At 45.4% G+C, this 24,105-nt stretch overlaps 1 protein-coding gene across 1 annotated transcript in view; it reads left to right on the top strand.

Moving 5' to 3' along the window:
• Window positions 1-24,105, top strand: part of NTRK1 (neurotrophic receptor tyrosine kinase 1) — a 351,958-nt gene that overhangs the window by 144,137 nt on the left and 183,716 nt on the right. Inside the window, exons 2-3 of the mRNA XM_085637927.1 lie at window positions 6,265-6,339; window positions 10,364-10,435. Coding sequence (XP_085494053.1) covers window positions 6,265-6,339; window positions 10,364-10,435 — 147 coding nt within the window. The remainder of the gene's footprint in view (window positions 1-6,264; window positions 6,340-10,363; window positions 10,436-24,105) is intronic.

Below are 24,105 nucleotides of genomic sequence, written 5' to 3'. Positions count from 1 at the left end.
GGCCGTCGCGGGGCAGCAAACGCAGGGACCACCACAGGCTGCAAAAGGTTTAGCTACACCACTGCTTCCTAACCACATCGTTCTCCATGTGAAACTGTCTTTTCTAACACTACACATTTCGTCAGGCATTGTGAAGCTGTCAGTCGATTAAGGCTACATAAGCGATTGGCAATCAGCACATAAGCTCTACATATCCAGGCATCTTAGATAAAATCATACAGATTTAAAATCTCATGATGCAATCTGCATCTTCTCTAAAATATGGCCTGTGTTCTAGGGCACTATTGTGGCATTCTGGGGTTGCAGTTCTCATCCTGGAAATAAAGCTTCCAGCTTTAAATCAATGGGGCACCTTTCACAGGCTCCATAATCAGACCACAAATCACCAGTCCACTTAAGTGTCATGGGCCCATTCTATCATCCATTCCATTAGAATCACTCTGTGTGAGTGGAATATAAGAAGGTTGTCAAGTGGCTGGAGCAGTAGACCCCGCGAGTCAGAGAGTGAGGAAAGCGCAATTGCAGCCTGAAGGAGGCTCGCTGTGATGGAGCGTATCCAGGGTTGTACACAGCACACTATCTTCTTAGAGGAACCACAAAGCACTTTGCTGAGGAGCTGGGCATTTTATGGTTGTATAATTACAATTGATGATGCTCACCGGCTGCCAAGATTTTGACCCAGTGAAAGTTCATTCTCATATAATGCTGGAGGCAGAACTGACCACATTATGGTGCCTCATGAAGCATCCCTCAGGATTTGTGACCCAATCAACCACCCGTGATGCAGGCAAGCAATGCATTCCGGCTCTTTGTGATCTAGAGACAATTTGTATGAGGTCATAGAAATTACTTTTTTTCCCCGGAAATGACATACGGTATTTTAAATTTGTGATTTGGTAAGCTGACAGAGTCTTTCATCACAAAGTGGCTGACAGGCAGTTAACAAACCATCTATTGGGATAGGCAGTCTCTTTCATCCACGTTTGTCTAAATGTGGTATGTGGGATGAGGGAGTGATAGATAGTAGAGTTCATAATTAACAAACCGTTTTTTGTGATCAGACATTTCCACACCTGATTTTGTACACTTTAATTTATAATAACAACAAAAAGAGTGTGAGGAGGAAAATAAAGGGAACATCCTTCTCCCCGGATTAAATCCGTAAACAACAAAGTGGACGGACCCAAAATGGGATCCAAATGCTAGGATAATGCAATGTCATACACTGGAATGGGGGGAAAAAAATGTTTTTTTTAGAAGAACCCTCATCCACCAACCTAGTTGGTGGCATTCTTCATCATCGGGTTCCCAGCCAAGCTGCCAAGTGCAACCTAGCTGTGCTATGATGCCTGAATTACAGCGGAGTGGGTTTTGGTTTTTGTGAGTGAGGAGGGAGTGCTCAGGGTGTAATACAAAGTACCTCTAGGATGCTCAATAAGTACCTTTATTCTTGAGTTCTAGGGCACAGCTAAAAACAAAGCAGGGATATTGTGAAGATATGATTGATCTTCTTTATCCCCCTTCAAATGTTCGACATGTTTCAGCCTTGACAGGGGGTGCTGAGGCTTTCTTCAGGACCAAAATAAGTAAATTTGTGAGTGTATTTCAGCACACGTGCTAAGGTGTGCTGTGGTGCAGTGATGTTACCGTACTTACGTATCCCATTGTCTGGAATAGTATAAGAGCTACAAGGAATGTGCAGCCGTAAATGATCCCGGAGGGGGCAGACTCCTGTAGTCACACATTCGTCAAGGATGTCCGACCGCTTCTGATACCTACTGTGGTCCTACTCGGGATATCCAACATGGACTCTTCCAATCACGTCCTCTGTCCCAAATCTATTCTTCATTATTACAGTACACTGTAAACATTCTCACGTGCTAGAAAGACTGAGAGGCTGACTGGATGAAAATAACCTTTAGTTCTGTATCCTCTGGAAACTTGAAGACAGTTGAAAGATGGATGATACAGTGCAACAAACATTATCCCCCTCATTGGAGGCAGGTTTAGACTGGGAATAAAGCCCTATGAATTTATGCTAGGACTTTGCTGGAAGATGGGTGTGTTGGCGCTAATCGTCAGGGTAAAATACAATTAGATGGAGGAATGAAGACATTTTAAATGCAAGACATTCAAATTTCAATGTTAAAGGAAACCTATCTATAACTTCCAAAAATTGCAAGGTGTATTTTTTAATACTTTTCCTGGGGCCTGGAGACTAGATTCACATTGGCATTGGACAACATTTACAATTGGTCGAAGGCCCTGGCCAGCAGCCCTCCATTAAGGAATACCATAGTCTAACTCTGAGGTGTCTGTGCCCAGTTCAATGTTACTTTCCTGTTCCCCAGAAGGAGGCAAAAGAACTTACAGTGAGAAAAGATGTTTTTGGGTTCATATAAATTTGTAGCGCTGAAGCCATAACATACTGTGGACAAAGGGAAGGTTGAATTTAACTTTAGGGCTGTGCAAAGTTGCAAGCTCTGTTTCTTGTAACCTTCACAAATTTCTAAGAACAACCTTACAGCTCTCCAAAGTTTTCCCACATTTGTGAGAATTCTGAACTTTTCAACAATTTATGTCGCAAAGGGTAAAATTGATAGAGAGATACTGCATACATTTGCTATTGTTTTATTACAGTTAAAATCATCATTTACTGCAGTAAAAACTATCTTGCAGCGGGCAGTAAATATTTGCATGATCCAAAGCTAACTGAAACCAGGAAACTTTGCAAATGGTGAGAAGTAGGAACTTTGCGAAACCTCTGAGGTGTAAAAAACGGCACACCTCTGGTGAACTTCCCAAAGATGGACTACAGCCTGCTTCCCCTGATGTTTATCAAACAGGAAACATTTTTTTCAAAAGCAGCACCTGCCCCTCTAATAGGCCTGGGTGGCTTTTGAAAAAAATTCCATATATGGGAATGTATACATAGGGACATTGGTCTGCTGTTCCTTAAAGGCCTCCATCCTCACATTCAAAGCCCATGAAACGTGGTCACTAACTGTGACCTGGTTGGTTAAACATTCATTGGACAGGTCGTTTTGTGAGCCGCTGCAAAAGGACAACTTGCAATGTGGCTTACTGGTACATAGGTCGCATCAGTAATTTCACACTCGTTCACAAACGCGTCAGTGTGCAAACTGCACATCCTGGTTTGCAAATGGGTCTTAGTGGCTAAGGCCTGTGTTGTCATCTGCCGCTGCCTCTATCTCAATATACTCCCCATTACAATGCTATAATCCAACTCCTGTAAATGGTCTTGTGCTCTCATCCCCGCTTCTCTTAATTGATTCTCTTCCTCACATTTGACCATCTTCAGCTATACACCTCTATTTATGGCTCCAGTGTAGAGCATTTTCAAGTTCCTGATTGTTATTCAATTTTTTTTATTAATTGTAAAAGCGGTAATGCAGTCCGATTTACTAGAGAATTGATACTGAAATATGGGTGCCTAGGTTTGTTGTCCTCAGTGGCAAACTGTTGCATTAGCTGGACCAGAAAGTGAGCCCTACAAACTTTACTTTTTGCCACCTCCGCATACAGTGCAAACATGAATCCGTGCCTTTTATTGCGAGATGCACACTGACGCTACCAGAGGCAGACTGATGGTGCTGCCTTCGGATTAAGAGAATTCAGAGGGTGGGGAGAGTTTGAAATTGGAAGCAGGGTTGCAAGTGTGCTTGAAATTTAGATTGTGACTATGCGTGATGGATGAGTGGTGCCCAAAGAGCACGTTCCCCCCACTTCAGTGGTATGGTTGTGGTGCACCAATCCATAATCTCTGGCTTCCAATATCCAGGAATAAGTCTTCTCTTTTTGGTTTTTAGCCTGGCCCTGGTGGCTGGAGAGCACAATGGCATGTGGCCCATAACCCCCTGCTCACCTTCATTCCTTGCAAAGACCTCGCCTACTGCTGGTTGGCTGGAGGTTAGAGCGATGGAAAAGGACATGTGGGGTTGTACCAGTTGTGCATGGATGCCATCCATCTTGGTCCCTCCAATCCTGTCTCCAGTTTCCAGGGCAGGATGCACAAGGACAAAGGAATCAGCATGCCCAAGCCTTATCCACTAATGATGGCGGAGCTTGCCAGGCCCATGGCTAAGCGACCCACCCCCAACCGTCTCTCCTTGGCCTTCTCACCTCTAGGGGAAGCTCCTTCTGGAGATTCAATGGCTGCACACATGGCACTGGAGCTTTCCGCTACCTGTGAGGGAGATCAGAACAATCAAGGCCGTGAGCCTGAGAAACCTTCCAGGGATTCTTCCTTCTGCCAGTGATGAAGAAGTGCTTTCCACCTGCGAGTGGATTAGGTCATGCACTTCTTCCCCAGTCCTCCGATGGAGCCTTGCTGCCTCTTCCTACTAATGCAATATTTAATAACAAGCATTGGCAAAACTGATAGGCCTGGTGAAGGCAAAAAGCATTTTGGCTTCGTAAGTGCTCCTTTTGTTTTGTCATGACGTGTTCTCATCAATCTAAAAAATACATTGGCAAAAAAGCATAGACATTTTTCTACTCTCAAAAAACACACATTGCCATAGTTGTCCCTGGCACTTCAGGAAACTGCTTTGTTTGAAGATGTGCTCATTCTGAAAGTGCAGAATGCCATCACTCACAGTGAAGTTAGCCAAAGGCTGAAGTGAGCTCACCCAGTACCTCACGCTGAATGCTGCAGTGGGTGGAAGAAAAATGTGAATAATCCAATAACAGACCAAAGCAAGAAGTGCTGGCTGAAAGTCCAGATAAAGAAATATATTGTGCATATAATTTTAGAAAAATCAGAAGATCTTGGCTGACTTGGAAGGCAATATATATGTCAAAACGTATTTCAAATTGCCTCTATACCCATGGACTTTGGTGTTTTGTTATAGTCTTGCATTGAAAGCACTCAAGCAGGAAGTCCTCTCCGGCACGTAGGTCTTGGCTCATATAGCAACAGCGCTCATATGAGCTCAGTCTTGGGCAATGCTAGTATGATTCTGGCTGAAAACTCAGTCAATATTTAATCTTTGTGACTCTCACAAAGGTCAATTTATGAACGGTTACATACACACCAGCTAGGCACTATGGGGCAAAAACAGTTCAAAAACGATTTAGTCGCTGCTCTAGGAACAGAGTGAACTGTGCTGTCTCATAACCCTGCTTTCATGTGCGATGTGTCATCATCACGAAAATCACTGTCACAGTTTACCACAATCAAATCCTCATCCTTGTAAGTCCAAAGCTTACTATGCGGAAAGCACCATGTGCCAGAGTAACATTGGTGTGGAGAATTAGAATGAAGTAGAGGCCATGTATTACCATGATGTGTGAAGCAAAGACTAGAGGCAAGCGTGTGGCACTGAGTGCAGTGACGTGTCAACAAATAAATGGGACTATTCACAAACTACATTTTGTAGTACTTCAAAAAGTACAGCAAAATGCTATTCGCAAGCCTACAGGCAGAATTTACACCTCCGCCTCTCCTGTACTTTTAGGTGCAGAGATCTCCACTCCGACTGCGGAGTCTCAGTACATGTAGGTATATGTTTTAGTAATAAATGTGGGACGGACACAGTTGAGTGATTTGAAAATGGGGAATTCATATAAATAAAGGGGGGAACAGCCATTACAACGCGGTTTTTACCACGCGCAGCTTTTACATTGCATGCGTTACAACGCATGCGATGTTACAACGCAATGCCATTACAACGCAAGTCTTTACATCGACTTGCGCTAGATGGCGTGCTAACATTACAAATAGTGTAGTTTACTATCCCAACACCTTCCCTACTGTTAAGTGGACTGGAGTTGGAATAGTAAATTACACTTTTCTAATGTTAGCACGCCATCTAGCGCAAGTCGATGTAAAGACTTGCGTTGTAATGGCATAGCATTGTAACATCGCATGCGTTGTAACGCATGCGATGTAACTGCACGCGTTGTAATGACACGCGTTGTAATGTCATACATCCAAATAAAGGAGAGAGAGAGAGAATGAGACAGAGAGAGAGACAGAGAGAGAGACAGAGAGAGAGACAGAGAGAGAGAGAGTGTGTGTGCATATGTGTGTGTGTGTTTGTGTGTGCGCAGATGCACAGGATGTCAGAGAATGCTTCGGATTCAACTGCACTTAGACAAGGTTTTCAACAGAGCCCACTAATCAATGCCACTTTTCATGCCTAGTGTGAATTAAGAGATTTCTGTGCCTCTCTGTGTCATTGTGATGTTAAAAGAACTCACCTCTACTGTCACTCACAACCTCTACGTCCTTTTTTACAGGATCATCGAGAATCAAAAAGACCTGGTGGAGATAACACAAGTTGACATGAAAAATTTCAAGGAGCTGAAAAACCTGTAAGTCCTGCTTTTCATAGGGTGTTGGTTGCAGTAGATTTTGCTTTGTATGATTATTCATTTTATGGATGCGGGACTTAGTCGCAGTAACATGTGAGGTCTCTGTGCTCAGTTGTGCCATGCATAGCTAACTTTAAAAGGAAGGTAGGTGAGAGCAGTTTACAGTATGTTCTGAAACCCAGATGATTCAAAATACAGAGGCTGTTTTTCAAAAATGTGGATGTTGTAAAGATCCTACCAGCATGAATCCTTGAAACATCATCAAACAATGAAATCTAGAAGAGACTTCAGTCCGACTGCTAAAGTTATCTATCGGGGAGCCAACAAAAGATATCATAAGGCCATATATCAGGCACGTGCAGTTTTTATTTCCAACCAAATCCGCGAGAGCACTAATCCTTCTAAGAGCACATTCTCTATACTTGCCAGTTTGCAATCTCAGCAAAACATGGCTGGGTCGACCATTAAGTCTAATAAACAGCGCGAGGACCTGGCTATCTTTTTTGTGAAAAAAGTGGATGACATCTACAGGTCCTTCCCGATCGCACATAGTAACAGGTCTGAAGCACACTGCTGTCAACAGGCCAATAGTCTTCACACCTTTCCGCCAATCCCGGTTGATCAACCGGTAGCTCTTTGTAGTAGGATCAAGTCAGGATCCCCCGTTGACCCGCTCAAACCTTATCAATTCAGGAAAGTGTTGTCGACAATTTTACCTTCCTGGAATCAGGTGATAAATGGGTCCCTCAGTAAAGCTACTGTGCCCAGGGCCTGGAAACAGGCGAAAGTAATTCCATTACTTAAGAAACCTGTGCTCGACCCAGCCAAACCAGAAAACTATCGCCCTATTTCCTTGCTGATCTGGGCAGCAAGGATCACAGAAGCTTATGTGAATTCCCTTTTGTCTGATTTTCTGGCCGCGAATAACATACTGGACCCTCCCAGAATAGCTTCAGGCCAGGTCACAGCACAGAGTCAGCTCTCCTAGCTGTTACAGAACATCTATGGTCAGCAATGGATGAGGGTCAAACGTCGTCGCTGATCTTGTTAGGTCTAAGCGCCGCGTTTGATACTGTATCTCATGACATACTGCTGAGACGCCTCGCGGAGGTTGGAATTACGGGCCTGGCTCTGGAGTGGCTTGCTTCATTTCTCCATGAGAGGTCATTTATGGTAACTGCCCCCCCCCCCGTTGGCTTCTGGCGAATATCCAGTGAAACAAGGGGTGCCACAGGGCTCCTCCCTCAGTCCCCTGTTATTTAATATCTATGTTCAACCTTTAGCGGCAGTAGCCAGCTGCAGGGGTCTGACCATGGTCTCCTACGCTGACGATACTCAGTTGGTTGTGGCACTCTCTAATAACACGGAGCAGGACGCCCTTAAGTTTCAGGCCGACCTTGCAGCAGTGGCTGAGTGGATGAACAGCAACTGCCTCAACTGAATTCCAACAAGTCAGAGGTACTGTTAGCAGGTAGGGACCATGGTCTGTGGAGTGAGCTCTGGTGGCCAGCCAGGCTAGGTAAATCCCCTTCTCCAAAACAGGCAGTAAAAAACGTACGGGTTTGGTTGGACTCTCCCTAAACTATTGAGTCCAAACAAAAAAAATGGCAGGGACCTGTTTTGGTCTCTTACAGGGGCTTAGACACTTGCTGTTTTTTTTTTTTTACGCATCATCACGTGAGGTCATCATTCAGGCGACGGTTATGTCGAGACTCGATTATGCCTGTTCCCTCTATTTAGGGTCCAATAAAGCGGAGGTCTCAAGGTTGCAAAGGGCACAGAATGCAGCAGCAAGAACACTCTTAGGTCTGCGCAAATCTTGCTCTGTTTCAAACGCCATCCGCCGTGTTCACTGGCTACCTGTGGCCAGACGCATTAAATTCAAAACCCTATCTATCTCTTTCAAGATCTTGAAACTGGCCACTCCTCCCATCCTGGCCGATCTTCTGCTGCCATACGCCCCTACACGTCTTCTCCGTTCACAGGGTCAGCACCTGGTGGTGGTTCCCCGGACACGTAGAGTTAGGGCCGGTGGCCGCTCTTTTCGTTTCAGAGCTGCCACTCTCTGGAACTCACTCCCTGGGCAGATCTGTGGCCTTGGTAATTATTTAGCATTCAGAAAGGCCACTAAGACTTATCTTTTCTCTGCATCTTAGTCCTTGCCTGCTTCCTTTGTTCTATCATTCTTTCCTGCAATAGCGCTGGAACGCCCCTTCGCTGGGGCAGCCGTCGCACTTTATAAGACACAATAACATAACATAACATAACGTGAACATTCACTGAAAGCATCATCAACACGAACCAACCATTGATGTTCACAGTGCACTTGAAGCTTAGCCCCACCAAGATAGAGTCACTCTTTTCCACGGAGGCTCACTCCAAGCTAATATCTAAGCTGAATTTCTGACCTAGCCATTAAAGGGTCCTTCTTTTCTCTTATTACCATGTCAAAATCATAGTAATTTGTTATATGTTAGTTTTTTGTCTTCATCTGTTTTCATGGTGCATCTGGACCATTTAGTGTGAGAGCGTGTCACATTGCACCATAAGTTAACAACATTTGGATTACATTGGAATGGGAGAATAAATTAAATCTGAGAGTTAGGTACAGTTTAGCATTTATCAAAGTAACAAAACTTGTAATCTTACTCTAAGTAAAAGGTGTGGTAAGTAGGCTAGGAATTTGATGATGCGTGAGAATTAATCAAAAACTAGGAGGTACCATGGATTTCAACAGGCTCAAAAATGCTTGTGGTAGGGATTCTATAGGGTTAGCATGGAACCAGGTTTGTTCAATGTGAAAGAGTCTTGTCATTGAAGAGTTCACGTTTAACCTTTGAGAGGCACATCTCACAAGTAAAGTGAGAGTTTTTGTTGATGGTTTCAGTACTTGCAGTGGCCTTCAACCAGAACCTCTGCCATTGCACATTGTAGGGAATCCAAAATCCTTTCTCTGGTTTATGTTAACAAGGGGGTGATGGGGGGGGGGCAGGTTCAACTCCATTATGCATTTGGGCAATATTGTTAGGTTACTATTGAACAAGGAGTTGAAAGCAGCCTAAGTAAAAATGGATTTGGAATTAGGCTGCATTGGAAGGAAGGGTGGGGGTGATTGTACATTTGAACAAAAACTACTCAAAAGCTGTTAGAAGAGACATAACAATTCGTTAAGTATACAGTGTTGAATGGGATAATCTTTCTGGGGGCCGATTACGAGGTTGTCAGGAAAGCATTTCCACCGAATGAGGTTAGGAATACATTCCGAACAATTCATATTCGGGGAGTCCTACCGACCAATAACAATGTGTCCGGATGCTTACAGACTCGGTTCAGTCAGACTCCCATTGACTTCAATGGAAGCCTGTGTTCCGAACGAGAACACAGGCTCCCATTGGTAAAAAGAGGTGGGTGGGGAAAGCCTTGCACCCTGTGGCGGGCACCCCATGGAGCCTGCCACATTGTGCACGGTTGTGAAGCGGGGTCCCTTGGGTACACCCACGGGCCCTTCCGGAGGCCTACAGGTAAAGGGAGGCCTGCTACGGGCCCCCAAAATCCAATTTCCACAGCTGTTTTGTCTCGGTCAAACCGATTCGGAACGGCTGTCCCAATCGGTCATCGTACTCGCTCGTTCGGAAATCTTCTCCATTGGGCTGTACGATTCAGCTCCAAATGACTCGGGCTGCCTGAATCCTGTTCGGAACTGATTTGGACAGCCCAGACAGCTTCCTTGCATCATATTCGGTCGTCTGTAAAGGTGACCGATTCAGTCGGGAACAGAGGTACCGAATCGGATTCACAGAATCCGAATCCCATTCGGAGCCTTTCCCGACAACATCATAATCGGCCCCATTGTATAGGTGGGGAAAGATGGTAATTGGAAAGAGAATAGCATGTAAGTAGGGGAGAAGTGGCTGGTGGATCAAAGAAATGAGGATAAGTTAGAATCTTGACAGTTAAACAAGTGTTAATGGGCTTCACGGAGGGCTTTTCTTGACTCATATGAGAATTTTGTATGTTGTTTTAGAACAGTTTCCTATACCGGACTTCAGCACATCTCTGAAGATGCCTTCAAAATGAATCCAAGGATGACGCACATGTAAGTATAGATTTACAAAGCTCCTCTCTACCGACCTATTTGTCATACACAGGGGCGAAGCAACCATTGGTGCAGCAGGTGAGGTGGCACTGGGGCCCATTGAGCTCTGATGATTGCTGTACAGCAGCCAGAGGGTTCATTCTCTGGCATGCACCAGAGCCCAAGGCATCTTCACTACGCTACAGGTCTTAGGGCCATAATAGCTGAAAAATATCACTTTTCGTTTTGCATGAATGTTGTTAAATGTTGTGTTATTTCTCGTCAAAAGTCAACTGAAGATCATGAAAACAACAACAAAACCCATAAAAAACATTCTTTACTAACTTCCAACATAGATCTTCAGTAAAGACAAACATTCAAACTGTTAATCACCCTGAACTTTGGATGAAAACTACAACAAAAATGTATGGTCCAATTTAGTGCATAGTATTGAAGTCAGAGACAAAATCCAAGGCACAATCATCAGTTATTTTAGCTTCAACTTGGTTTCAGCATTTTGCACTGAAAAATGAGATATATTGGGCAGTAACAGTTACCGCCTGCCATTGTGCACTTGTTTAGCACACTTACTATCTGAGATGGAACCTGCAATTTATTACACAAAACAGCTCAGGTTTGCAAACTGTGCCAATCCCATCCTTTATTCCTCGCAATTAACCTGGCAGAAAGCACATAAGCTCATCTTCACTGATGGTTTACATAACAACAATCTTTAGAATCATTTTCTTGTTTACAACAAGAATGTAACCTCCCTTAGTTGCAACTTACTAGATATAGTCCACTCTCATCAGCCCTTGCTTTAAATGCAGCAAAACCTCAATATATAATGTCCTATTCCCCAATCACACGGTATATTCACACTTGGAAAAACTTCAAGGTTATTGTCTCTGGTCTCCATGCCATTCTAATTCACTCTTCATTTTCTATAGAAACCTCCGCTAATTTAAAGTCATGATGGTCCACACATTAGAATATTGAACTGATGGACAAAGAATGGGATACTATATTGGAAAACTATAATAAAGGGCTTAGATTGAATTACTTCAACATATTGCACCGTTGCACATGTCTCTGGCTAAACTACACTCAGGTAAACTAATGCTCCTGATTCCCTCTGTTGGCGATGTAGAGCACCTGACTGGGACATAGTTCATATTTTGTGGGAATGCCCCGCCATTCATACATTTTTACTTCAGATTGAAGATTACTTGAAGGCTCACTATTCCATTAACTTCTCCTTCACAAAACTTTATCTCTTTTAAATGACACTTCAGAATTTCTGCCTAGATCCATTCATACATTGAAATAGCTTACCACCGATCTCAGCTTAGCCAAAGTTGATATCTTACGTTTTTGGAGGACCAATGTTATTTGGACGCTCAACTCCTGGCTTCAAGATATGTTTGATCTGGCTAAATCTGAACAAATGAATTATAAATTAAACAGCAATTTACATCATTTTGATCATATGTGGGGCCCTTTTCTAGGTTCATGATGATTTTGATTCTAAAATATAAACTTACTGTTGATGGATTTACACTTGTTTACTATATATTAATTACATAAAATTCTTTGATTTTTTTTTTGTAACAAAACACTTACATTTTTGATGTTTTGACCAATCATCTATGTCTGTAAATATGGCACTTGTAATATTTTTTTAAATGTTTTTTTTCTCTTAATATTTTTGCTCATATCTTATAATGTATCATTGGCACTTTATGTTTATGTGAAGGCATTTGATTGATGGTCATTATTTGTTTAACTTTGAAAAATGTAATAAAGAATTGAGATACAGAAAAAAGTTCAACCAACTTGGCATCAGGTCCTATATTACAGAAACCATGTAATACGATGTGAGTGTGACGATGGCACACGTTTCGGGTACGCAACACAAGAGTAGGTTGGGAATATTGAGCTGCTATTGAAGATAGACACACATCGGAGACCAACATTGGAGTATGCCAATAAATATAGGTTAGGGGTGAAACAAATTATGGTTAGTATGGAAAGGTGTGAGGGTGAGATGGAAAAACTTTTCTGAAAGCTGGGGTTATAGCATGAGAAGGTGCAGATGGTTGTGCAGACCAAAACCATGCACCGGCAGTGTTCAATGCATCATCCCAAATGGCCAAAAAAGTAAGAAAATGTAGGGTGACGATTGCAGAATATATAAGTATGTCAGAGTAATAGATAGCAAAGGAGATGACAGCAGAAAGTAAAGATTGAGATGGAAGGATGACCTAAAAAGTATTCTCACACGTTAGAAAATGTCGAAGCAGCTATCCGCATGTAACATATCTTGAAGAAAATGAGTAGGCGGTTTGTTTTTTTTTTTGTTTTTTTTTTTTTGAAAAACCTTTATTAGCATTTCAACCAATAACAAGTATGGGCCTACAACCCCCCGGGGCCGGCCGCTAAGCAAGCAAAGCAACAGAGATCCAATGTTGACACAGGCAGAACCTCGGGGAGCAGAATCTCCATGCTAATATATTCTCGGCCAGTGAATGGCGCAAGTAGGACCCCAGGATTAAGAAGGCTTTAATTTTATAATAGGGAAAGACGAAAGGATCAGGTGCCAAACAATTTCCCAGCAGCGATAAATGGCAGGCAGAATAACAAACGCAAACAATAAACGGCAATCTATCGAGTCAATGGCGCTAAAACAGGAAGTGCAGGATGTAGAGAAGTATCATGACCAGTTGCGCCTGTAGTCCCATGCCCTAAAGCCCAGAAAACACCCCGGAAATTGTGGCACACAAGAAAAAGCAGTGATTCACAACAAAGGAGTTGTACCACACTGATCCCAGAAAAGAAAAACAAAGAAGAATCAGAGAAGAAAAAGGAGGCCATGGAAAAAAAGGGTAAAGACTAAAGAATCCCCTTCCCCAACCCCCCACCCTGCACCTCTACAGATGAGTACGGCCCCCCCCCCCAGCAGTGTGCCTGTCGCCCTGAAACCAGACCCGAAATATAGAAGAACAGAGAAAAGTGAGTAAGAAAAGAACCCCACCAGACGGGGGGGTAGAGAGAGTATTAATAAACTGGAGGAGGGCCTTCAAAACATGCCCCCGGCTTCTCCCTCCCGCACAGTAAGTTCTCCCCAAGGCAAACAGTAAGCAGCACAAAATCGACCATGCCAAAGAAAAATGGGGAGCATTATGCACCAATTATACCAATGGCTATGCCATGAGAGCACTCAACCCCTGAGACCGCCCGTCTACTAGATGACCACCCCTGAAGGATCAGCCTTATCCTTGACCGCTCTTTGCAAATCTGCCCATGCATACCCCTCGACCCAGCGCCATGTCCAATGTTACAAGGTAAAGGAGTGTCCAAAAACGACCGGGAAGCGACGCACACAGGTGGGGTGGAAGTCTCTGAGTACCAACACAGTCCGCATCATGGAGGGACGTCTTTCCCAGTGCTGCCCCAGGATCTGCACTGCACACAAGGTCCAGAAAGTCGGAATCAGCCAAAGTAGACAACTGTTGCTTGAATTTTCCCTGGGTCGCCAGAGGCAGTGCGCGGGACGAGGCCACCACCTCCCACTCAGGTCCAATACCTCCGGAACAGATCAGACCCACAGCCAGCCGATCACACGGAAGCATACTGTCCGGAGTTTGCAGCTGTTCACTAGTCTCAGGGGTGGCCGCGGCATTGTCCTCCTGTGTGCAGTGTGGGAAGTCCCTGTGTACCTGAGGACAGGCAGGCCGCAACTGTCCCGACGCTGATGCCACACCATCGAGCTTACTCCCCAAGACCCCGATGCCATGAACCAAGGTGGAATGAAGGGCACCGAGAGCCTCGAGGAGGTCGCCGTACCCCAGCACAGCTCTCTGCGATCGCTCCGCCACACTCCCAAAAGTCACACACTCCCAATCCTGCTGTGACCCGGTGGACAGGTTAGTAGGCTTCATCATAACAAGATGGCCGCCGGGTAGGCCCGACCCGTATTGGGACCGGGACCCAGGGACAAGCGCCTCAAGATCCACGTCGCTGGAAACAGGGTTCCGGGGGCAGGCAAAAATTATCCGTTGTGTGGTCACGGGCAACAGTCGTCCCCACCACGGACCAGCGCCCGCGAAAATCCGGGAGCAGCCCGCAAGAATCAGGGCGAGTTACGGGCGGCGTCCGGGCAGCTCACCGTCAAAGGCAGGGGCAATCACCGGAGAATCTCAGAATTGCCACCCCGGGCATGCACTCGGTCCGCCACGCTTAGCGGTAGGAACGACCACGGCGAAATGTAGGCCGAGGTGTGCACCGCTCCGGTGGTCCGACTCCACCCAGTCACCACAGGCCGTTGTTGTTGAACTGCCACCCGGCCAAGGCGTCCACTCGAGGTCCTGGCTCCAGGGCCGCACGGGCCGCAAATTTCAAAGGCACATTTCTCCGGCGGTACAGCCGCCAGAAACTTCGGAGTCACACGGTCGGTTGCCACTCTCATTCACGAATACGAGCGCGTAGCGCAGGCTGAGGATCTCTTGCAGGATATCCGTGCGGGATGCGGAGGTTCACGGAGCCGGGAGTCTACGCTGCCGTCCCGGTCGCCATCTTGGCTCCTCCCCGAGTAGGCGGTTTGTTGGCTGATGAGCAACATATTAGTTTGACCTATTTAAAAAAAAAAAAAAAAAAAAAAAAATCTGATGAGATTCAGCTTCCTTCGTCAATGATTGAAGAGCCATGCCATGGTTGTTCCGTGCTTGGCAAGCCAGTGGCTAGATGTGAGAACAGGTCGGAATCAGTGGGTGAATTGCACACCTACATTTTGCTACCTGTCTGCAATTTTGTGATGCAGTTTGTCTACCAATAGGCAGCATCACAAAAGCCCTTTTGCAAGGGGCAGTTGCAGACCCTGCATAATTAGGTATGGTGCTATGCGGGTCTTCGTGCCATTGGCTATCAACACTTGGATGGCAGACCACGATTCCCCCGATTGCATCCTAAAACAAGATACATTTGTTTCAGGCAGCCTTGTTCCTCAAAGGAACATGTATTGCTTAAAAAAAAAAATGCATGTTTCCCACTTGAGAATATATCTGAGGAGGTAAGCAGTGGCCCACTGGACTACTGACCACTCCGCCGGGGCCTTCTGACATAATTCCCAAAAAGAAAGCTCCCCAAAGGAGACATCTGCCCCTTTCAGAATGATTTGCCACCTTCTTTGGGATGCAGGTAAGTTTTTAACAGTGCTCACCCACAATTGCAGTCAAAAAACCACTGCTACATCTCAATGAGATTCCCAAATAGACTGTCACGTTTCTTTCACACCTATCCTAATTACCATTTGGAATGAGCCACAAAATCCCTTTTGAGATTTGGAAAGGCTTTTCCGAATTGCTAAATGGGTTTAGTAAATTGCAAGAAATATTTTTCAGTTACAACACCTAAAATGTTTTGAATCACCGTGTTTGCTACTGCAAAATAATTTTGTACATCTGGCCCCACATAACATGATATGAATGAGAGATGCAAGGATGAAATTGTTGTGCAGTTCCGTGGGCGAACTAGGACAGATTATCCACCAGCAAAAGAACTATTGATGGACAGAATGCAGAACAATGTCATACATTCACCCCAGTACAGAGACCAGGGCCTAAATCTATCGTTTTTTTGCTCACTATGCCGTTCCAGTTTGAACCGCGATATGCAAATCAGTCTTGACCCTGTGCCCAATGGGAACAGTCCAGCCCGAACTGCCAGGCTAGGTCTTCCCTGGACTGGAAACAAGCATCCTAGGACCGGTTTCAGGGTTTCACCCCTCTTCAGCCAGGATAGCTTGATTCCAGTGGCATGGAGAGCACGGGTCTCACGTCTGAGCATACCCGTCCCACTCGGGGTGACAAATGCAAAAAGAACTATTGATGGACAGAATGCAGAACAATGTCATACATTCACCCCAGTACAGAGATTTGGGCCTAAATCCATCGTTTTTTTGCTCGCCATGCCATTCCAGTTTGGACCCAGGCATATGCAAATCAGTCTTGACCCTGTGCCCTGTGGGAACAGTCCAGCCCGAACTGCCAGGCCAGGTCCTCCCTGGACTGGAAACGAGCATCCTAGGACCGGGCTAAGTTCCAGAGAATGTGGTAGTAATGTCGGCAAGAACACAGTGAGCTCCATTCCCAAAGCTATTTGCCCTTGTAAACTTAGCAATTGTAATTCGAATCATGTGAACGCATTTTTACATGCACGATTGTGCCCCATATACAGTTACACACTGAAAACACCTTCATGAACACAAGTAGGATTTTACAAACGTTTTCTAGAAACAGTCATAGAAACTGGTAACTGTTTCCTAAACCTCATAATTCAGTACCCATCTGAACCTGCACATGAAGATGTCTTCATTCTTTGTGAGTCAGGCTCAGTTCATGGAAGGAAACACACAAAAGAAGACTGTAACACAGTATAATCTCACAACATACATTGATGTACTAATTTCTGCATTTCTATCAAGCCTGTTTCCCCCTTCACAAACTATACTCAAAAAAAGAGGGAGAGAAGATATTACACGGAACTCCTTCTAACTTCATCATGAGCCTTGACTGCATACTTAATGATAAAAACTCAAACAGTAGTATTAAAACTGAGATCTCTGACCCATTTATTGATGCTACAGCAATCTTTATGTAACCAGTCAATGGATAAGGTGTTGGATTATGTAAAGTGCCAGGGGGGAGAATGTGGCCTAACGGCTAGGGTGGTTGACCTCAGAGCTGGGGAATTGAGTTCGAGTCTCAGCAATGACGCTGAACATCCTGTGATTCTGGGCAAATCACTTAATCTCCCCGTGCCTAACAAAAATGAATGTGTCCTCATGTAATGTAACTGGTGCTATGTAAAGCGCTCTGATACCTTCGGGTCTAGTTTGTGCTATATAAAACTCCACAAAAAAAAGGGTGGTGCTATTTTGCACTGAGATTTAATTTAGTATTTTGTTATATATTGCAATGGAGGTACTATTTTGCTGCATTGTTTTTTGCATCACTCAGTACTGTTTGGAGGCAGAATTATAATCCAAGGCCCAGATTAACTAAGATTTGAAGCAACATGCAAAGAGAAGTTGTTGCACTGCCTTTGTGTCACCGGGAAAGAGCAGAAATGTATCATATCTACTAAGATATGGAGCAGTTTTACTTTATCACAGGGCTGGTGCACTTACAGCTGCCTGGCACCAGTGCATTCACCCTTGCACCATGATGCAAAGGTTTCTACTTTGTGGTAGGGATAGGTTTTGTGCAGGAAGGTGCACAGAAACTAGCTTAGAGGCTTCTTCCTGTTTGTATGTGTGCCGCAGAAAGCTCCGCCCATGAAACGCCTCCCGACACAAGGTAACGCAACCCATGCAATGCTCCACAAATTGTCCTTTGTGTGTGTGTAGGAAAGTAGGATCTGCTTTTATGGTTACCCCCGCTTTTTGCCTGGTGCTAGGCTGTTTCTGACTAGTCTGACTGAGATCTGACTCCTGGCGGCCCAATCCTGGAATAAACTACCGGCGTGCCTCCGACTGGAACCAGTTGAAAGTATTTTTAGGAAAAAGCTTAAGACTCTTCTATTCCCACACATATAGACCTGAGTATCTGCTCTTGCTGCTCCACCGCAGCGCGGGGACACACTGATATAGTGTAACCAGGCGCTTTACAAAATCCGTTAACAAATCCGTTAACATCCTGCTAACCAGGACCTCAGCCTCTGTGATTTCTCCCCTAAATTGTTACTGGTACGTTCTTGGGTACCTCCCAGATTGGATATTGGTGTATCCTTATAAGTCCCTAGTATATTGCACTGAGGAACCCCAGGAGTCCCCAATGGGCCGAAGAACCCATGGGAGATCACACAAACTGTAACTACAGGCCTGCCATTGCAGCCTGTGTAAGCTGGTGCTAGCACCACTTAAGAAAGATATAGGTTCCCTATATCTAAGGTCACTGCACTTAAAACATATGTCACCCCTAAAGCAGGCCTTTCAATCCTGAAGGCAGGGTGCTCTGTTCTAAGTGTGAGGCAGTGTGAGCAGGACACCCCGACAATCTTCTGAGTCTTTTCTCCTGGGTTGTAAATGCATCAGCCATTACAATACATAGAGTGGCGATGCGTCATTACGCGATGACCATCTCTAAACTGGCTGTAACAAACCCTGTCATGTTTGGTATCAAACATGTTGGGATCATATCCCCACACCGTAAATGGTGTGGGAGGACCGTAAACGGTGTGGGAGGTATGATTCCATGCACTGTAAAGCTCCTCCGGGAGGCCCTCAGTGCTCCCGGTACCAGTCTTCCAGACCCGGACACCAGAACATGGTTGCTGCTGACCAGAGACACAATTCTGCCCTCCTGCTGCTAAGCCAAGCTCGAGCAGGGGAAGGCAGAACAATAGGTAGCCTCTTACAGGGAGTTGTGACCACCTCCCAGACAGGGTTTAGTGTATTGGGCCCGGGTGGGAGCGCTTGCCAGCGCCACTAAGTCTGCTTGAAGGGCACATTTGGTGCCCTCCTTGCATAGTCCAGTTCAAACCAGCTCAGGGAGCTGTTGGCTTCCACTCTGGGGCGAAACTAGACAAAGGACATCGAAGTATACTCCCCACTGTCCGACCCCTCCCATGGGAGGGAACCCTGAATCGTACCAACCCTTTCCTTAGGGTACTTAAGGGCTTACCTGTAGGTGGATCCCTAGCGTTGTCGTGGGACAAGATTCATATCAAGACACCACTTCTTCTTCGACCTTCTGGGCACTCTGGATTTCACTATGCGCATCAGGACTGCAACTGGGAACACTCCTGCTGCTCCTGGTCTCGTCGCCCTGCTCGTCTACTGCAACGTGTGTGCCCGTGCTCCATACAGGAACCATCCAAGGCCTGTGGACATCAAAGACACCTGAAGGAATCTCCCTTGAAATGAAGGAGTCACTTCCTTGCATCTGCAGCCACTGCAACAAAGCTGACCGGTCTGTTGATCTTGGGCTCCCACGGATTCCAAAAGGCTCAGCAACACAGGTGGTGGTTCTTCACATCCCTTGAGGCCTGCCCTCTCACCAAGTTTGAGGCCAGTGTCCCTCGTCGGAACCGCAAGAACCGAACCCCTGTGCACCGTGTTGGCTTGCTGTTGCAAAGGCTTGTTGGCTTCCTTCCTCCAAGATCTCCAGGCTCCAATTAGCCCCAACCTCAAGCATCTCCTGTGATAAAGATCCTTGTCCTCACCGCATTACTTGTATCATGGTCCTGCATCTTTGGTGAGCTGCTGGAGGAACACTTGCGACTACAGTGCCTCCGGACTGTGGGTCCTCTAGGGGGCCTTCCTTGATTTCAGTGGACTTCCCTGATTGCTCGGGCCTGCTCTGACGCCCTTGCCTGTGGTGAGTCACCTGGACCTTGCTGGTCCCAACATTGCACCTTCTTTTCTTTCCACATTGTTTGCAGTTGCCAATGGACACCAACCCCACAATTCTCGACATCCAACGTTGGACAGTTCGTGAATGGCTCCTGGTCTTCCACAGCGTCGCCTGGTCCACACAGCTGCAGCTCCAAGGTCACCGTCAGCTCTTCTGAAGCACCCGACATCGGTGGGCATTCACTCGTCCGTGCCTCCCGGTCACTTCTGAGTGGCAAAGACTCTCTCCCCTCTGCTTGCAGGTACTTCTCATCTCGAATCTACCTATGAGTTCCACCGGACACTTTCACCTTCCCCAGCAGCAGCATCTTCCTGAAGTCATCCATTGAATTTGACAGCAAATTCCGATGCCACTTCACACCTATGCACCTGGCTTCCCGGGTGTACGTATCCTGGTTCCTAGGGTATCCATGGGTGGGGTGACTCTCCAACCTTCTGTCTTCCAATGGGTTTTCTCAGAGTCCACTGGAAAGGGACCTTATCCTTTATAATTGCAACGTGCCTTACCCTTTGACTTGCATTGAGCCTGCGGTCATGTTCCCACCCTGCACACGGCCTCCGTGGGGTTCCTGGTTACTTACCTCGGGTGGTTCCTTGGGTCCCCGGCACTATTTTGTCTTCTGGGTATAGTCTTGACTTGAGTCATGGTTCACATACCACTATTTTAGTATATGGTTTGTTCCCCCCCTGGGCGACCACTGTGTATCTGTGCTACTTACCTGTTTCCATTGCAAAGTATTGTGTGCAGTGTGTAGATCTCCAGCTAGGAGATATCTGTATGTGTTAGTGAGTGTCTTATAATAAATACATATTTTTATAAGTACACCGTGTGGTTCTATTTCACTTAATCTATACCAATAAGATTATGCTCTGGTAAAACAAGCTGCTTTACACTCATTCTGGACTAAGCCTGAAGGCTGCTCTCCACAGCTACCACTTATAGAGCTTTCTAAGGTTGTCTAAGACCTCTCAAATCACCATAAGGGTTGTCTGGATTAGTGCAGGGTGCCCCCTAACATAGGTGTGCACCATATATTAAGCCAGCTTCTCACAGTGTATCTTAGTAAATACCAAAACAGATTTTGAATCGGGGCTGCGTCAAAAGAGTGGTGCAACCCAAACACAAACTTTGAGTAAATCTGGGCTAATGCCCCTGTTTATCAATGTAAACCATGCCTCAAATTAGCACCGCCTCAGCACCTCATGTAATCAGGCCTGTTGGGAGAGCGGAATTGGCTCATGGCACAGAAGGAGTGATGCTCAAGATCCAGGAATTATCTGTTTGGCTCAGCAGATGCACATATTTCTATTTTGTGATGATCCCAAAACCTCCCCGGGTTTGTCGGCAGACTGATGTATCGGAAAGATTGTAATTGTAATGTCAGTCACTTTTCAAAGTCTTGCAAACAAAAAACATGCAGCGACACAAATAATTCTTTAGTAGCCCATCACTAGCACTGCTGAGTCTTACCATATGCTGATACTACCTTGTCTGGATTCCACCTCATGTCTTTCTTTATCTCATTCATGCAGTTTCATATTCATGCCTTCTTCCTTCCTTTAGCACCGTTTTCCAATATTTCCCCTCCTCCTTTCTCCCTTTTTATCTTTCTCTCTCTCTCTTGCTCAAATGTTGTTGATGAAAAATAAGTCCTGATACTCAAAACAGAGTGCCGGTGGGCCCCAACTGCAACCACCGGCCCAAACTATGCAAAGAGGCTCTTTAAATTGACCACTGAATTCCAGTGGGGATGGTAATGGCAGTTACTGGCTCCATCAGAAATATGAAAACAGTAGACAAACAACTGATCTGTTTAACCCCTTCGCTGCGGCGCGAATTCCGCCGCAGCGCTGGGGGGGTTTGGGGGCAGTGCGGTGCCGTTGTGCTCATGATGGAACCACGCCGTCATGAGTCACGGGTGAGCTGTGCTCATGACGGCGTGGTTCCGTCATGACTCCACCCACTTGCGCTGATCGCCCGCACAGGCGGGGAATTAGCGCCGCGTGGGAGGAGCGGCCGCCAACGGCCGCAGCATGACGGAACCACTCCGTCATGAGCACAGCTCACCCGTGACTCATGACGGCGTGGTTCCGTCAGAAGCATGCAAGGGGTTAATTTCACCTGGATCAAAACTGGGAATTAGATGGGGGAAATAACCAGAACTACCAGTTGGGATTCCTCATTCTCAGTGTATCATGAGGGAAGAACTACTAGTAGTTGAGGCTGTTTCACCCTCTCTGGATTTATTGGTGCCACCAGTATCATTTGCTCCAGGGGTGTTAAAATACTGACCCATTTCCGAGGCCCCTTGTCATAAGGTCTTAAACCTTTCTCCAGTGCTTAATTTGTTATATAATAAGTGCCAGGGCCCTGACCAGGAGGCCACTGCGGCTTGCACCACCCATCGCCCTTGTCATTGCTTCCAAAGCAACTACTTACCAACTCACTTGCCTGCAAGTGCGACAGTTCATATTATTCCAGGCCCCAAAGCTAAAGGAATGGCTGGGGAGGCAGGTATTAGTAAGTTTTAATTTATAATGTATTCATAAACAACCGTTGTTTTGCTCATCTCTAAATTAGAAGAGCAGCGCCACCATGTGACTGACGGTCGGAAGTGTGGTGTAGATGATTAAGCTGAGCACCCGAAACCATTTGAGTGAAGGTGCTGAGCACCGGAAACCACTGGTTCAAATTAAGCACTGCCTCTCTCCAATCTAAATGGATATCAGGACTGACCGGTGCTTACCAAAGACTAGTAAGGGCTGGAACAGAGTTCAGTTAGATATCAATGATATGTTATGTGTCTTGCTGGCCCAGATCTATTCCCTATTTGGAGTGACTGGTCTGCGTGGATTTCCTAGCTACCCTGCCAGTCCATGTCTCACTCTGGCTAACACTTTATTTTCAATGCTTCTTATCTCGTCTCTATGAATAAGGCCAGCTCTTGGCATTTTGTTTTCCTTCCAATTCAACTAAGTAATTCCCCTGAGTGCTGAGTGTAGGAAATCTTTGTTGTCATGGGAACTAGGATACTTAATGGAAACTTCATTATGAGAGGCAATTTCAATGCTTAATTAAAAAAGTAAAGGAGCAGAAAATGTTATCATCTTAAATTGTTCTCACTAGTTGTCTCACAGAAGGGGGCTAAACGCTTCAATTGTCATGGCCTATTTTCGAGATCTTCAGCTCTATCAAATACATAGAAGTATTCTCAATAATTTTAAACAGGGACATTTCTCAGGTAAGGTCTCACCTTCTAAAAATACTGTAATGTCTGGTACATTTATCAGGCAGCAAGTTGTACTTTAAAAACTTTTTGCAAATTGTATACATCATGCACATAACATACATGTTGATCTATTGTAACAGAAAATTATATTAAATACCTCACTGCTGGGGTTGGAGGATACAGTTGACAATGAAAAGTTGTTGAAGTCAGGTCTTGTTGGCTCAAGTGCCGGCTCCCTTGACAAAGACATCATGTGATTTTGGAGAACTCAATCCTTATTTGAAGCTCATGTCTCAGTTTGAAGATATGTCTAGGGGATATAATGTGCCAGAGATTCATTTTTATTCAATGCGACTTATATAGGCTAAAATATCAGTTTCTTGTTTCAGATCTAGTGGCTGTACTCCATTCTGCCTGGCCAGCAGAGGGAGTTTATTAAAAACAAACAAAAATGAATGACTCTGATATGTTGGGAGCTTTCTCCCAGTAAGTGATGGTCATTTCTATCTTTTCCTGTCCTGGAGTGCCATGCTTTCCCTGGCATTCTCGAATAAGAAAGAACTACCTCCCAACGTTCACTCGACAAAGTGCGGACAGTCTGAGGTACTTTGCACAAAGGCTCGATATCACTCGGACTGTCATTCAAAGGTTTGGGTAAAGGTAGCATTCTCTTCAATGGGATCAACGTCCCCACTTGGCACTCCTTTTGGTAGGTTTCTCCTAACAGTTATTACTTTTAGAAGAAACCTACCAAAAGGAGTGCCAAGTTGGGACGCTGATCCATTGAAGACAACGCTACCTTTACACATTGTGTCACTTACACCCTGGATCGGAGGGCGATACCCACTCGCACCCTACTACAAGAAGAATTGGTATACCATAGCCACTTCACACATCTACGCACAGAGTGCCACAAACCATTTCTCATTCAAAGGTTTGGGCCAGCAGAGTCTCTGGTGTTGGAGACATTGTAATTCTGCTGACTGTGAATAGAACAGGGAATTGCGAGTTTGTCATATGGGGTTCTCCACCACATTTTTTGGCAGAGT

This window comes from Triturus cristatus, chromosome 12 (genome assembly GCF_964204655.1).
Source record: "Triturus cristatus chromosome 12, aTriCri1.1, whole genome shotgun sequence".
NCBI lineage: Eukaryota > Metazoa > Chordata > Amphibia > Caudata > Salamandridae > Triturus > Triturus cristatus.
The sequence above is the reverse complement of the archived record's forward strand: the minus strand, read 5'-3'. Positions and strand labels throughout refer to the sequence as shown.